The sequence below is a fragment of the Eremomyces bilateralis genome (assembly GCF_010015585.1).
Source record: "Eremomyces bilateralis CBS 781.70 unplaced genomic scaffold P152scaffold_8, whole genome shotgun sequence".
NCBI lineage: Eukaryota > Fungi > Ascomycota > Dothideomycetes > Eremomycetales > Eremomycetaceae > Eremomyces > Eremomyces bilateralis.
In genome coordinates, this window is record NW_022985074.1 from 938,303 (window position 1) to 954,684 (window position 16,382).

General features: G+C 48.3%; 5 protein-coding genes and 1 non-coding gene across 6 annotated transcripts; 3 read left to right on the forward strand and 3 right to left on the reverse strand.

Annotated features, from left to right (window-relative positions):
* Positions 1–1,606: 1,606 nt before the first annotated feature.
* Positions 1,607–3,492, forward strand: P152DRAFT_396254 (uncharacterized protein; the record flags this gene model as incomplete). The annotated part of the gene is made up of 2 exons (XM_033676344.1): positions 1,607–3,038; positions 3,092–3,492. 2 exons carry the CDS (start codon positions 1,607–1,609, stop codon positions 3,490–3,492), a joined length of 1,833 nt encoding a protein of 610 aa, XP_033534712.1.
* Positions 3,493–5,329: 1,837 nt separating this feature from the next.
* P152DRAFT_t31 lies at positions 5,330–5,408 on the reverse strand. The gene has a single exon. It is a non-coding gene; the product is annotated as a tRNA-Arg (tRNA).
* Positions 5,409–6,233: 825 nt separating this feature from the next.
* P152DRAFT_395936 (Trimethyllysine dioxygenase) lies at positions 6,234–7,715 on the forward strand (the record flags this gene model as incomplete). The annotated part of the gene is made up of 8 exons (XM_033676330.1): positions 6,234–6,308; positions 6,355–6,408; positions 6,461–6,561; positions 6,624–6,714; positions 6,760–6,859; positions 6,910–7,324; positions 7,369–7,433; positions 7,561–7,715. Coding segments are annotated over 8 exons (1,056 nt in total), but the record flags the coding sequence as incomplete, so codon positions are not given.
* A 2,660-nt stretch (positions 7,716–10,375) lies between these two features.
* P152DRAFT_473597 (nucleotide-diphospho-sugar transferase) lies at positions 10,376–11,157 on the reverse strand (the record flags this gene model as incomplete). The annotated part of the gene is made up of 2 exons (XM_033681253.1): positions 10,376–10,994; positions 11,039–11,157. 2 exons carry the CDS (start codon positions 11,155–11,157, stop codon positions 10,376–10,378), a joined length of 738 nt encoding a protein of 245 aa, XP_033534714.1.
* A 183-nt stretch (positions 11,158–11,340) lies between these two features.
* On the forward strand, positions 11,341–13,992 carry P152DRAFT_338091 (uncharacterized protein). The gene has a single exon (XM_033675311.1). It carries the CDS (start codon positions 11,480–11,482, stop codon positions 13,868–13,870), a length of 2,391 nt encoding a protein of 796 aa, XP_033534715.1. The 5' UTR covers positions 11,341–11,479; the 3' UTR covers positions 13,871–13,992.
* On the reverse strand, positions 13,915–16,323 carry P152DRAFT_458251 (endo-1,3-beta-glucanase). The gene is made up of 3 exons (XM_033679415.1): positions 15,354–16,323; positions 14,953–15,260; positions 13,915–14,906 (listed from the first exon to the last, which is right to left on the reverse strand). The coding sequence occupies exons 1-3, from the start codon at positions 16,247–16,249 to the stop codon at positions 13,945–13,947; spliced, it is 2,166 nt and encodes a 721-aa protein (XP_033534716.1). The 5' UTR covers positions 16,250–16,323; the 3' UTR covers positions 13,915–13,944.
* Between the last annotated feature and the right edge of the window lie 59 nt (positions 16,324–16,382).

The window sequence follows — 16,382 nt, forward strand, 5'->3', positions numbered from 1 at the left end:
CAGTAGGCGTTGATGAGTGGGTCTAGAGATTCAAAATGTAGTGCCTTGATTGGTACCTCGGAGGCTCGGACATCCATCTTTTAACTTTATTGCCTACCGTGCCTACCCAACTCTCTAGTTACATGTACCAATCTGTCGCGCCAGGCAATGCTTCACGGTTTAACTTCGTCCTGTATTCTTGGCGTGTGGGGTTTCCGTATCGTGGATGAAATTGATCGAACTGTGCCTTTGACATCCTCATCCAGGCCCTAGAACCAGAGACATATCAGCCCCCATTCAAACCAAGCATACCCACGAAGCTTCCAAGGGATACCCATTTGACGGCCTTCCCTAGTTGAGTCCGACAGTTATCTCTTTTAGGTCCGATCGCTTTACTCATGCTGGTAGCGAATGAAACAAACCAGCTTCTTTCGATAAGCGAACGACCGTATACAGTTTCTCCACATGAGGTTTCATTTCTTCCAGGAGAGCACTTACCTGAGCGTTCAATGACAGTCCTGTTTCCTAACTGCCCGGCGCCATCGGTGAATTCGGTGCTCTCGGCAACCGCACGACTACGATGTTGTACTAGATAGACTAATCCAGAGGACGGTCTGAAGCCAACATCTCCGCGCATTATCAACTATCTTGGACCGACACTACCGCAGCTGTGTCATGTTGGCTGCTGTGACCACAGCAGGCCTCTTCTATGATTTCAGCCTGGGACTCAAAGCCGGGAACGAAATTACCAAGCTCGGCATGGGACACATTTAAGTTGAGTTTGGAATACTAGATTGAAGTATCCAGGATATCAGATGGTCCTTCACCTTTGGCGTCCGCCCCTAGGCTCCTGAAATGGAGAATCGAATCGTAAATAGGATCTAGGATCTGGTGGGATGGCTTTACGTTGTGAGATTTCGAACAGTACGAAATATTATCAGGAGATATTGTATGAACTGATGAACTTGATGATCTCGTAACTAACTTGATTCAAGTTGCGTACGCATCGTGGTTGATGTTTGAGATATCTCGTGTTTTGTCGTCTCGAGATAGGGAATGCGGTTGGATGAGCTGCATTCCGTCCTACCAGATTCGCAAGAGTGTTTAGTTTGAATTAGATTGGGCGAGGTCCAAGCAGAAGAATCCGAGGCAAGAGAATGTTGAATTCTCGCTCCATGACTCTCATCGATGCTCCTATACCTTCCCGCTATATACTACTCGTTTCCCACCTTCATGAATGGCATGATGCCATGATCCAGCTCCGGCGGGGCGTTTCCCGGAGTAGAAAGGTAGAGAGTCCTAACCACATCCTTCCCCTTTTCATAACATTCAAGCTTTAGATCGCGAAAAGAAGTCGGTCTGTTGTAGACGAAAGCAGAACGATTAGACCGTTGAGGAGATGAAGGAGTGGAAGACTAACTACTTACATGACTATGGAATTAGTTTCCTTATCGCGTTACCTCACAGATTTGACTCAATTCTATTACTGTCCTTTTGAATCTCCCATCATGGTTTCTGCGGTTCTATTCCAAGGAAATCTATCCATGACATCCTATATGTTCAACATACCTAGAGGCACCTTTTACGGACAGTAATTCAATCAATCTTTCCGTCGATGCGTACAACCATGGCATCACGAGTCGAACGCGACAATTCAGGTCTTTTGGTGACAACCGCGTCCCGAAATGCTCTTTCAAGTCGTCCTCGGCGCCCCTGTGACGCGTGTCGAAAACGGAAGAGTCGATGCGAGCTTCATGAGGGAGAACCAGAATGTGTATTGTGCCAATTCCATCATCAGCCTTGCACTTTTTTAGAAGATCCGCAGCCGCGAAAAAAGCGAAGAGTTAGCAAGAGTCCCATATCGGAAAATGGTGTCAAATCACCAAATGACCCTCTTTCGGGCCATGGTCAAGAATCGCGGTCAATCGGATCGCAACCTGGTCCCGTATCAAATGCTATTCGCCAACAGCACCTCGTTGAGGATTATGCCACTTTGAAAGGACCATCACTTCTAAAACAAACGTTGGGTTTACAGAATCACCGTCACAGTGCCCTAGTTACCGCCTCTTCCGTTTTTGATCCTAAGCTCTTGGAACTCGGAGGGTTTCAAAGTATAGAGGACATTGCCATTGGCAGCTCCGTTCTGCGAAAAGTTGCGGATAGAGTCGGTTTTCTGCTGACACCCGATCATGGGACAAGAAATTGCGATCAAGAGGTGGATGATCTTGACTCTATTGGAACCATCGTCTCTCCTCATGGGCAGGCATTAATAAACATATACTTCCGAATCGTTCACCCCAGCTTCCCTGTACTTCACAAGAAAGTCTTCCTCGAGAAATATTCTCGTACCCATCGAGAGTTCTCTCCACCACTTCTCGCAGCTGTCTGCATCCTGGCCCTGAACTGGTGGACGTATAGCTCAGAACTCGCCCTACTTCCGAAACCAGACCTTCCTCGCCTGGAAGAGATTGCTCTAAAAGCTATGGGTGATGTTGTCCACCGCCCAAAGCTATCCATGATCCAGGCAGGCCTTCTTTTGCTTCAGCGACCAAATGGGGAATCGTGGTTACTCGTCTCAAATCTGGTAGCATTGGGCCAAGAGTTGGGTTTACATTTGGACTGCTCCCATTGGCAGATCCCTCCGTGGGAGAAAGGCTTGCGGAAACGTTTAGCTTGGGCATTATATATGCAAGATAAATGGGGTTGTCTGGTCCATGGGCGGCCATCACATATTACAGACGAAGACTGGGATGTGACTGAGTTGACTGAAGTCGACTTCCCGGAGCGGGCTGCAGACGAAGACAATGAAGAAGGAAGTACGGAAATGGAAAAGGGTAGGGTTTTGTTTTGGAAGATGATCGACCTCGCTCGAATATTGGCCGATATCCTCTCCTCCTTCTACTCACTCAAAGCCGATGCGGAACTGCGGCGCAACCTCAAAATTGACTGGCTACTTGAACATGCTAAACCAATCCAGCTTCAACTGAAAGCATGGTTTACCACCTTACCAGAGGACCTAAAGTTGGCAAACGTTGCAATTCGGAAGTTGTCTTCTACAGGTACCTCTTCGCCCAAATATCCTTTAGTTTCACGGGTCGACTCACTTCCCTAGGGTACCTCCATCTTGCCTACTACGCAACGGAAATAGCACTTCACCGACGCCTGATCTTTTACCTCTCGACTGAACATGACCCGGCCCTGATACAAATATGTCGAGCTGCAGCGCACACTAGGCTAGTCAACGCGCTCAGGTTTGTCAACAGTCTCCGCCCTGAGCATCTTCAATCATTTTGGTATTCAGCCTCCGCGTACAATTTCGCTCTGATTGCCACCTTCATTGGTCTTTTATGGGCAACCAGTGAGACAAATGAAGCAGCTGCAATCTACCGTGAAAAACTAGACGAATACCGTTGGGACATTACGGCTTTCAAGCAAGAGCGCGGAAATCTTCGAGCGGGCCATCAATTTGGCGACGATGAGTACCTTCGTTTTGGTCAGGGCGATTCCGGATAAACCTGGCGCATTTTCGAGATCCAGCGCGGATCATAGGATTGACACCGTTGAAGATTTTTCGGGTACAGCAACAATGACGGACCTCCTCGTGGGAGACAACTAGAAAGAGGTGGAAGAATTGCACCATCTAGCGGCAGTGTCTCATGATCGGCGCTCATTTGAAGCTGGTGTTATAAAGGGTATTCCGAACCTGTTTGATGGCATGAACATGTCGGGTGATGGTGATGTGGGTATGGTGTGGCCTTCGTAACCACACTCCACCCCGTCTGAGTCTGTAGTCCTCAAAAAGAGTGGAATGGAGGAATGTGGGCTTTCATCGACTCCGCTAGCCACTAACTGAAGTTGCGGTCTTCTACACGATGGTATGTCCCACGGGTGACGGAATCCAGGTCGGATAGATCGACGAACTGCGATATACAAGGCGGCGCAGTATGGGCTTATTAGAACTCGAAGAACCGGACTTCGCGGAAATCAGCGAGACTAATCAGCTTGTCGAATCCATTACTTTCTAGTCACTTGAGTCAGAATATCACAGGTTAACTGCGCATCTTAAAGTCGATGATGCGGTATTGATTTATCACTAAGGCATAAAACCATGAAGTCTCGTGCATGGTGCCGCGGCCAGTCTCTTCAAACCACCTAGTCAGTGGAAATGACCTTGTCTGAGAAGTATCGATTGATTGCAACATGCACGTCGCCCTCTAAACTTCCACTGCCCAGGTATTTGTCGATGACATCCTCAGAAGCTAAAGTGGCTTCAAAGAAGATCTCTCGAAGTAGCTTTGTTGACGGCGGCTTCGGACGTGAACTAAGACTTCGGTACTGGCATTTTTACGCCTGGGGGTGTGGAGTCCATTCCCTCTGTACTGCTTGAAATACGGTGCAAATGTCCTTTTTCCAACTGCCATTCTCTTCAGCAAAATCCTGGAGAACCCAACCATCTGGGTTCATGTTTGATAAGCGTCTTGTGCTGCCATGGAGAATCGACCTGGACTCTCGGGCGTCTTCCCAGGAAAACCTCCAAGTCCCAGACTCGGCGTGGTCCTTTTTCTTACCGAACCCCTAATAGCAAACAAACTTTTCCCATTTTCGCATCCGAAACAACGGCGCAAAATAGCCGTGCATCACCTTCAAAGATGTCTCATGGACTCTCCAGCTCCGCTCCCAAGAGTGACACAGTCGACGATAGCGACGTTGGCTTCACCTCCTTGCGATTCGCGAGGTCCCATCATTCTCGTGTGCTCAGTCATCTTCAGCGGGGAACACAGGGACTTGAGGATCTGGATTTGATCCTCAGAGAAGGACATCACGATGACGCCTTTCGCCCATGATTTGGTTTTGCTCAGTCTGGCGAGGTTCACCACTAGCTTTAAGATAACAAGTGCCGTCTGAAAATTGTGCCTTGACGGTTGTCGACAGTCGTGATTGGGACCCCCAGAGGAAGTCCTTTGATGGCTCGAGTTGTAGGTAGCTGGGAGGGATATGGATCTTGTAGACTGCGATGCTGTCGAATGCATTATCGTATGCAACTGACCTAGGTGATGACTAGGAATTACTTTACTCGTTAACTAGTTAGCGAAACTTGAAGTAAATTAACTATATCAAAGCACATTAAAATGCAAAATACATCGCACTTTCCAAAGACTAAAATATAGCGGACTTTGATCCTTTGTCTAAGCAGGCCTTGACAAGAACCATCAGCAGTAGTAGGTGCCCTAACTAGATAGCACATTCGTATTAGACCATCCGTTCTCTCATGCAGCTCTCAAAAAAAACATCACACCTGTCTTCCCAAGTTTAGGTGTATCAAAATCCAGACGACGGGCAAAAAAAAGGTCGACCAACTTGGGACTCGAACCCAAAACCTCCACCAAACTCTACCGGAAAGTGGCGATCTACCATTGATCTAGCTGGCCCGTATCTGCATTGAATTTATTAAACTGAATGACAACATAGCGGGGTGATGGATCCAAAGGTCCCACATTGCTCGGCTGTGTTTTGATATGGGACTCCTCGGTTGTGGCGTCAGGGGTAAGTCTATACTATTGGGACTAATGGTACGCCAGAGCACCACCCCACCAAATATTTAGACATTCAACACCACCTCTGGGCACTTGTAGACTACTACATTTCATAACACCACAGTTGGAAGCAAGGATTCGAATGAAGTATTTCTCTTGATGATTCTGCTTCGCGATAGTCTTATAGTCGAGTTTGCTCCAATTTGTTGTGGGCCATTGAATATCCATTTCTAGCGGTGTGTCCTGTTGTGCTGCGTTCTCGATTCTCGCACGAAATATGTCTCGATCTGTTGGTGCCCCAAATCAATGACAAGTCAGATTGTTTTATCAATAACGTTTCATTTCAAGGTGATAGCTTGTAGTCTTCAAATCGGTCGCCGCCCTATCAGTTTCATACAACATGTCAGACATCCCGCGCTGTCTTCAGGCCGGCCTTCTCCACCTTGGAGGTATACGTTTGTATGGTGATGTCTGACTCGCTGTAATCGGTGGGAGAATACCTAACATATCCTAGGCAAGCTTTGGACTCTCCCAATCTAAGACCCGCAAACCAGTGCGGGCTCAAGATGGTGCTCTCTTCGCATTCTCCGATACAAAGGATGGTTACGTCCAAGTGTAAGTCCTTGACCTTGACCTAATATCCATGCTGCTAACAAGTCAGGCCGCCATTGTGGTTGAGGTAATACAGCCAGCCATTACTTAGGGAAGATGGTCTGACCGATCAGGGACCACTGCCGCTGCCCAACATGTTTCCACCCAGAGACAAAGCAGCGACTCATCGAGACATTCCTTGAAGTAAGTGCACAGATGTGGCTCTCCCACTAGACTGACGGCATACAAGCTGCCAGAGGATATACATATTTTAGACGTACGGGAGGAAGGGGATTTGGTGCAAGTTTCCTGTCAGTCCAAAACACCCGCCTACTTTGCATACTATCGCTGATGAGATAGTCTCCGATGGCCATACCTCGCAATATCCCAGAGATTGGCTTGCAGCGAGTGCATTGAAAGGAAAGACGAGGGCGGTTGGACGACAGGGCACGACTGAGTAAGTCGTTGCACTGTTGCATCTTCCACAACTTATATCGTCAGTGTCGTCCTCTGGTCGAGTGAAACCGACTTCAAGCAAACGCCGGTCGAGGTTGAATATGCGAAGGTTATGGAATCCGACGAAGGCGTGGGGGAGTGGCTTCTGCTCATTGTAAGTGGTGGTCCATTCTTGAATGAGTCGACTAATATGATTCAGCGCAAATACGGGTTCGCATATGTCAACGGCTGTCCGGCCACGCCTGAAGCGACGGAGAAACTTTTGGAAAGAATTTCCTACATTCGAAACACGCATTACGGTCTATAGTACCCATACTTTGATACCCCGACAATGCTAATATTTATAAAGGGGCGTTTTGGGACTTCACCGCCAACATGGCAGCTAAAGACACGGCGTATACAACGCTAGCGATCGGCTCTCATACGGACACAACATACTTCTCCGATCCATGTGGCCTGCAGATGTTCCATCTTCTTTCCCATACTGGCGGCCAAGGAGGAAAATCTCTGCTTTCCGACGGCTTCGCCACTGCGAAAGCCCTTCGGGATGAAGATCCACAAGCATACAAGATTTTGAGCGAAGTGCCAGTTCATTCTCATGCAAGCGGCAATGAGGGTCTCAGCATCCAACCGTTCCAGACATACCCTGTTTTGAACCACGACACTCAATCGGGGGAGCTCATCCAAGTGCGATGGAATACCACGGATCGGGCTGCGATTGACTTGCCACTTGAAGATATGGATCTCTGGTACAAGGCAGCAAGGTACGCAGTCCGCTGGGACAGTTGAGCTCTACTAACAGGACCAGGAAATGGGCACGGCAACTTGAGCATCACCATTACTGGGAACAATTGCGGCCAGAACGTCCACTGAGTATGTATTTCATCCGCACTCACCTTGAAATAATCCTCTCAAGTCAACCCAGCGATCAGCAAGGATTTCATTGCTCTTTGTTCTTCGAATCCATCAGTGTCCGAATTATATGCTTACATTCTGATAGTATTCGACAACTGGCGGGTCCTCCATGGTCGGTCGAACTTCACTGGGAAACGACGCCTCTGTGGTGGATATATTAATCACGACGACTTCATTTCCAGGTTCAAAATGACAAATTTTGGAGAAACAAAGGTCTTGGAACAGGTATCACTAGGGTAAAGCCTAGCGAAGTTCAAAGCATGACGGACCAGACAACGCGCCAAATTATCATACAAAAAAAGTCCTTCAACAGGGCTAGTATTCACTCTTCCATATCCAGGTTTTCACAGCATCCAAAATGGAACGGTTTGAATCTCTTCATACACTAATCTATTTCGTCTATTCAAGTGGGTCTTCACCGTTGGATGCCCTCCTCCGGCTTACGGAAAAGAGGATTCTATTTCGTTTATTTCAGCGAGTTTTTGGCCGTTGGATGCCCTCCAGCCCACGGCAAATCAGGGTTGTATCAACTTACTAGCCTAATAAGGGAAAATCCTATATCTTTCGATAAGTAGGAAGCAACGGTATAGGCCTTTCGGCACCCCGAGGATAGGATTCCATGTCCTCAGTTTCTTCCAATTCGAATGTAACAAACTATAATTTCCTACCTTACTGTGTGTTGTTCTTAAGTTGACATTTTACCAGTATGCTGGTGACTGTGGGTATCTGCTAGTTTCTATCGACTCATCCACTTGATGTAGTTATCATGATTGTCCACATGCATTATTACTGATTCATTATCACAAACAATCTTCATCATCATGGATGTTGAATATTTAATGTACTCTAACTTCAGAACTTCCCCACTTTCTTTTCTTCTGCCAAAACATGTTCTGCTTCTCCGACATTCTGCAGACTTGCTTTTTCCAACCTCACTTCTGTAGAACTTGTCCAATATCACAAGGCGTTCCCTCTCCAGCTTTCCCTCTCTAGCTTTCCCTCTCCAGCTTTTCCTTTCCAGCTTTTCCTCTCCAGATTTCCGTTGTTTCTGACTAGGCTTTGCTTCCCAAAGCGTACAATCAGCACGATGAGTACCCCACCTCGGAGACCATCCCAGACTGGGCAACCCCCCTTCATCGTCTCAATGCGATCGTCACAGAGTCCTCGTCCTCCTCAAAGTCCCGGTCATGGCAATTCTTCGCCCTCACCATGTCCCGGTTCTTCCTCATCGACTCCAAGACCATCCTCACAGAGTCCTCAGGCTGGTGCGTCGATCTCGCCACCATCAGTGACAAATTGCGAAGTCGGCCGTGAGATGATCATCGTAATTCCTTCTGTCAACAGGACTGAACCCGGGTAGTTTCGGTCGAAGCCGGTTTTAACTACTCGCAGATTCATCGCCGCGCCAAATTGTCCTTGTCGAGTCGAGAAAGTGACTCCAAGTCCTCGAGAATGGGATGAAGCTTGCGTAAAAGCGTTTGGGCTTCTATTGTATAGAAGCTTAGCACCATATGCTCATGTTTGGCGGTCGACACGGCGTGATGGAAGGCCCTCGAGAATCTGATCTTGATTTTTCGCTTCGTCGCAAAACCACCAGGGCATGGAATGTTCCGCAACGATCGTGACCATTTTTTAGAAACTGGCCCGGAATTATTGCGCATCTGGGCTGGTCACGTCGATAGCGAAAGCCTTGCTCCCAAGTCGGATCCTTTTTGGAACTCGGGTGCATTGTGTGAAACCCACTCCATGTGAGCGAGGCAGATTTTTCTTCGAATCTGCTTCGCGGCCTACCATCTCCGTTTTAGGCGCTCGAGCGCTATGAACTAGAGGGTCAATATTTTCTCTATCTCGAGAAGCAAACCTTTTTTTTAGGAGTGGACAACAAAACTGAACACAAGGACAGGTCTTCTAAAGAAAGATGGAATCCTGGATGCACCCACTTCCGAACAAAAACGCAAAGCATGGAATACTGGGTATTCTGTATAGTTTGAGATTTGAGCATCCAGAACTTGCGTATACGACTGAAACCCACTGCGTGAGGACGTAACATCAAATACAGCTAAGTCTCACCGAATCTCATAGTTGGGACACTATTCCGAAGCATGAATTTGATGTGCCAAAAGAAGAAGATTCATGGTACGGCTGGGAAAGGCTGTCCTTTTGAGGAGGGGAGGGCGAGAAGAAATTACTGAAAATAGGCACTGAAATTGTTTGATGGAGCTGAATTGCAAACGATACTCAAGCAAATCGATTCGTGACTCAGGTTATGAATGAACAACAGTTCGGTTGGAACCTGAGAGGATGACGTACCAGTCCAGCCTATGTCACGGAACGCTACACCGATCCGCCTTGAGATGCAAGTTATATAAAATCAGTTGTAGATTTGAAGATTTGGAAACCCTGGTAGACTTCAGGGCCGTCAATTCCCTCTCCCATCTCTCTTGCGGGTTGAAAAGGTGGCATCGCCGACCGACTCGGCGGAGAGGATTTCTCAGCTGAGCAGCGGAAGAGCGGGATGAGAGCTGTTGTAGACCGCAAAGGGTTGGATGCTGACCAGGTAAAATGAAAGGCTGCTAGACATCGCTGCGACATAGGTCAGGAAAGGAACGTGGGACAAGTGGAATGACTTCGAAGCTCTTTCAAGAGGTGATTGGTATGACACTATGCTGTGAAGCCACGCCTCCGACAAAAGGGCGTCTCAGCACTATTGAGGCCGGTGGCCAATATTTGACTGCTTTCCGCTCTCTGTCCGCCGCTTTGCGGTCGGGTTCTGAGCCGTTTGCTCAGTGTTTGTTGTATGCGCATGAATCGCTGACCCCAACCGCCCACCAAAATAGAATGACCATGAACACCAGGGAACGCCATTGATGCGTCCTTGAAGGCATTGCAGAGCATCCACTTTACACCTTCAACCAAAGATTCAAGACCCCTTTGGCATATTCCACGATTTCATCCCCACCTAGCTTGCTCTCGCCGTACACGCGGTCGACGAAAGATATCGGAACCTCTGCCACTTTGAAACCCATTGCTTTTGCTCGGACCATCAACTCCATCTGGAAAGTGTATCCCTTGCTCTCTGTGCTCTTGATGACTTTGTCCAAGACCGGCTTCTTGTATAGCCTAAAGCTACCAGTCAGGTCGCTAACGCCAGGTCGAAGGACGGTATCGGCGAAAAGGTTCGCGCCTCTGCTGACAAACTTCCTCTTCAAATCCCAGCCGTAGACTCCTCCATCGCCAGCGTACCGTGTTCCAGTGACGATGTCATAGCCCCCTCGCTTTTGAAGTCTGATCATCTCCGGAATGAATTTCGGGTGGTGGCTGAAGTCGGCATCCATGATTATGACAAAGTTGCCGGTAGCAAATTGGAGACCATGGACATATGCGGTTCCCAAACCAAGCTTGCCGGCACGTGGTTTCAAGAGGATTCGTCCTGGGTAGACTTTCTGTAATTGTTTCGCGATATCTTGGGTGCCATCAGGAGAACCGTCGTCGACGATAACGACTTCCCAGTCAATGTCCCTCCCGACGTCAGCGTGAACTCCAGAATGGGCCAAGGATCTCACTGTTCTGTGAACGTCTTGTTCAGGAGCCAGATAATGATGGGGAGATTCCTTCGTTCATTGTAGGTGGGGAGGAGGACGGAGTATTTATTTCCTTTTCTGTCTCCTTTCTTGGGTCCCATTTTTGCGATCCTCTGGGTGAAGCAGCTTCTATTTGAGCGAGAAAGACAATGTGAAGTTCAATGAGAGAAGCTGTACTTCTGACATATTCGAAGACGTGACGGACGTCAGGACGTGACCGACGTGTCGTTGACAAACGCACAGACCATATGAAGCTTGAGATGCCATTTGGGACATCAAGGTGCCAGTCTGCCAGATAGCCAGTCACATCACTTCTACAATCCTTCTGCTCAGATTCAATCTCAATCTGTTTAGCAGTATGCCCATGCTCATCTTCATTTAGAGGGTTAATATCACCTGTTCACAACCTCGACGTTAACCAATATGAGTGAGAAACCGATCAAGCAGTTCCCTTCCCTTGCGACCAAACTCAGCGCACCGAGCAAGAAATCCGTCTTTGAACGCCAAAAGGAAGAGGCGGAGGCCAAGCGAACACGAGAAGATGCAGAGACAAAGGCTGCATATGAGGAATTTGTGAAGAGCTTTGCCGGGGATGAAGACGAGCATGACCGACATGATGCTGGACCCCGAAGGCGGGTTGGAAATGCCGGGTTCGGTGCGACCAAAAGACACTTCACACCAGTCCAGAGAAAGTCGATGATAGGCAGTGGCCCGGGCAGCTTGGGACCTCCGAGCTCGATTTCAAAGAAGCGAACCGCAGACGGATCCTCGATACCACGGAATGAAAGAGATCGACCGATATTCGCATACAATGAGGAACATCCACGGCAAACGGCTGTATCCCGATTTGCACTTGACGATGATGAAGCGGACATCGTGGAAGATCATACCGAAGCGTCGGAGAAAGCAGCAGCCAGGCCAACCCTTCGGATGAGCAACCTACCACCAGGAATGACCGGCATCCTAGTCAAGTCGCTTCTACCTGGTTTACTGCGAGTCGAGAATGTCCGTATACAATCGAACCGTACAACTCAGTCATTGGACACGGATAGGAGATCCGGAGTAGCAATCGTGACATTGGCCAAGGACACACCAGCCAGTGACATTGATTCCGCCGTCTCCACACTGCAAGGGCGATATCTGGGTTGGGGATATTATTTGAGCCTAGGAAGGCATCTCTCCTCCGCAGCACTAGCACCGGGTCTCCCAGATTTGAGCAAGATTTCTGCAAGTCTTCCTTTCGGTGCTAAAGCGATTATGCAACCATCCTTTAACCGAGTTCCTCCCGGGGGTTTGAAGGGTTCATTCGCACCACCAGAATCCCTTGGTGGAAGGCAAAATATAGTCAAACAAGCTCCATCACAAATCATGGTTGGTCCGCCTTCGGACCTCCAGCAAATCAAAATGATCCACAAAACCGTGGAGGCCATCATCAAACATGGGCCGGAGTTTGAAGCTCTTCTCATGTCAAGACCCGATGTTCAGAGGCAAGAGAAATGGGCTTGGATTTGGGATGCTCGAAGTACTGGAGGTGTTTGGTATCGTTGGAGATTGTGGAGCATCATGACTGGAACCGATCATGAGAACCGTGGAGGGCATGGCCACTCCGGACTCAACGCCGTTTTTGATGGAGGAGCGCCATGGATGGCACCTGATGCTTCATTGCGTTTCGAATTCTCCACCAACTTCGAACAATTCGTAAGCGATTCCCTCGACTATGACTCGTCGGAAGAGGACCATTCGGATGAAGAGGAAGTTGCAAAGCAGCGATCAAAACGCGAGGGTCAGGATGTAGACAGCTACGAGGAATCCTATCTAAATCCCCTGCAAAAAGCGAAACTCACATACCTATTGGCACGGCTTCCTACATCGACTGGTCGACTTCGAAAGGGAGATGTCGCCCGGGTGACGGCTTTTGCCATTTCGAATGCATCGGCAGGGAAGGAAGTTGCGGATTTGATCGCAGCCAATGTCGAACGACCATTTGCATATTCCAAGGCGAATCAAGAACCCGACATTGAAGGCGGTCCTGAAGATGACGAACGATTGAAGTTCGATCATATCTCCATGGAAGACTCTGAAAATCGAGGGACGAAAGATCAATCGGCATCAAAACTCATTGCATTATATGTTGTTTCAGACACCCTTCAATCTTCCAGCGTGTCGGGTGTTCGGCATGCTTGGAAATATCGTCAATTATTCGAGGCGGCACTGACTCAAAGGAAGATCTTTGAGCGTTTGGGTGAGATGGAGAAGGTTCTCGGATGGGGAAGATTGAAAGCCGAAAAATGGAAGAGAAGTGTGATGAATCTTCTCAATCTTTGGGAGGGTTGGAGCGTCTTCTCTACTGAAGGACAGGAGAAGTTCGTACAAGCGTTCAATCAAGCGGCAAATGCGGAGAAACCCTCGGAGTATCCTGAAGAGAAGCCATTAGTGAAGACGGATCGCTCAAGATGGAAAGCAGTTGATGCCGACGAGCCAAGGCAGAATGATGCTTCTCCGAATGCAGAAGCCAAGCCTGGAGAGGGTAGTTCGGGGGACATAGATGCAATGGATCTGGACGGCGAAGCCATGGAAGACAATCTTGATGGCGAGGCCATGGACGATCTAGATGGTGAAGTAATGGACGAAGAGTTGGACGGTGAAGAAATGGATGAAGACGTCGATGGGGTGCCGGTAGGGACCGAGCCGGACGCTGGAGTATCTGAACCGCCAGAACTCAGTAAAACCTCACAACAGGTGAACGAGACAAAGGCACGACCAGTGCGTCCACGAGCAGTCGACATGTTCGCTGACTCGGACTCGGATAAGTAACGTAGGATACGAAGATGAAATGCTATCAGTTGATTTTGTCAACAGTCCTTCGACATTTTCAACCCTCGGAGGTATCACAGCCCTGCAAGTGCAGCACAATATGCCAAATACCAAGTCCTTGAAGCTCCACCATCGATCCAACTCATGTCAAAATTTGGTTGAGAAAAGAATTCGAATGCCTTTTTTGGATTCACAAGAGCCAAGTTCGCGTATAAGATCCCTCTCCAGCCTCCATCAACTTGGTTACATCGACCATTGCTGAAGTATGTATTCCACTCTTCTTCCACGAATTGAACACTTCGAATAAGGGCTGATGTTGGATTCAAAGGGATCATGTGGATGCCTTGAATATATTCGAGGTTGGACCCAAAGTATGTCGCATGATCTCCCTTGTTTTCGAACAAGATGCCTGTCACTTTGTTCCCAATGAATTGAGGAGGATGAATGTTGTTTTTTGACTCCATGAGAAAATACGTCGGGAATGACCTGGCTTGAATTGCAAGCATGAGATTTCCACGAGCCTCCAAATTTCGATCGCCAGTGACTTTTCCCCACATCTTGAGTGCGTAGGAAGCAAAGGCATCTTCACTTGTACTCTCTTGATCTTTGCCATCGGCACTCTCAAAAAGACCCTTCGCCCAACTATGGCCATGATACCAGTCAAAGGATCGAGAAAATGGGAAATATTCATCACACACGGGAGAGGCGAAGTCCCGAACGAGCATGTTCACCCAGGACGTATGCCGCAGATCTTGTAACCAGCTTGGATCAAGATACCCGATCATTGCAGCAGCGTAGACGTGATAGCCGTAGTGGAAGTGATGGTCGTTGTACCATGAATTGCCGAAGTCTGCACCTGGTCCATCTTTCATTCCTGCGATCGAGATGACCCCTTTCCAGACCTGGTCATAGGCGAGAGGGTTGGGCTGTTTGTTGGAGATGAACACAGCAAAAACTTGTTTCAATTTCTCCAGTCCGGATTGAACAAGGTCCGGACACTCGACAAGATCGCGGAGGACAAAAAGCATCATTGCAACTATCACAATTAGGTAACGGAGCAGCATATTGAGGTTGGCACATACATTTCGCTAATCCTTTGCCGCTAAAATACATGCTATCCAAGCAGCATTGTGAGAGGAAGTCCTGTGCTATTTCTTTCTCGCCCACAGCTCTTATCGTTCGAGTCGCAGCAGGAGAAACATTTGTTATAGAGCCCTTTGCCGGATGCCATGGTGCGAACCCGATATCAATGGGAAGCCTCTCCCTCATTGTCCAGCAATCCGACATGACTGCAACCGCCAGTCCTTTCGTGGTTGTCTGCAAATGAAGATTTCGAACCGCCATGACGGTGTTCCTGTCAAAAGAACTGGCGTGATGCGGAAGCGCAAACCTAGAGTGTGTCAATATGCCAAAAATGAAGTTGGAAATCTCCCCGACGTCAACTCCGGGGATATACTTCGTTCTTCCCGGATGCTCTACTTACATCAGAAGCGGGTTTTGTAAGCCAGACTTCGTCCATTTCAAATGATACTGGCAATTATCGTCTGACACCTCTGCAGATAAATCGCAGGATATGGCATATGTTCCAGCGCAGGTATCGTAAATTTCCTCCGAGGCACCTTTGGGAAGTTTTGCAACTTGAATCATTCCGCCAAACCCATCACGTCCCTGTAATGTCGTGTTATTGACCATCGAAAGACTTTCTCTGTGGCCTCCATATGGAGTTAGATAGATCATCCAAATCGAGCCATCTTCGAGAAAAGCGCGAAACTTTGAAGTGATATTCCGGAGCGATCCTGCCGGCTCCATCCCCCTGAATAAGACTGAACTTTGAATAAGGGGCCTGCATGATTTGTAAAGAGCAGTCACAAAGCCCATGCCTTGAAGCAGCGGAAATGTTATGAGGGGTGGAAATCCAGCCTGTGACAGGTTGACATTCACACTGAATGCTGTCAATGAATCGGTTGTCAATACGCTTGAAGGATCTAGTTCGGTAGCCGAGAGAATCATAGACTGGATCCCAACAGGGTTGATGAAATATTGTACGGCACCGCTTGGTTTCAAGGGCCCTAACGCAAGCTGATGACGTTCAATATGAGAGATGCTGATTCCCCAACTCTTTGCATTTCCTCTGCCCTTGGCCCATGAGACTGAGTACGGATGTGTCCATACCGAGTTTGACCGATCACCCAAGAGCATATTCGCATAAAACTTGTTGGTTTGAAGAGGATACTCGGCGGGAGAACCTAAGGGAATCTGTCTTGGATCATCCATGGGGGCTGACCTTGTGAAGACACCATCTCTTCGCACTGGATGATCTGAGCGGGATGGGATTGGAGGTGACTCTGAGGAGACGGGGGTGAAAATATTGCCAGCCATTTTCCCCCATAACAAGAGGATGCGGGTTATTGATTGGAACTGCAGGTCGAGGATTGTGAAGGTTATTCTTGACCTGCACGGAAAACATCCCGATCCCACCGATGACCGATGTCACAGCGATGACGAAGGTACT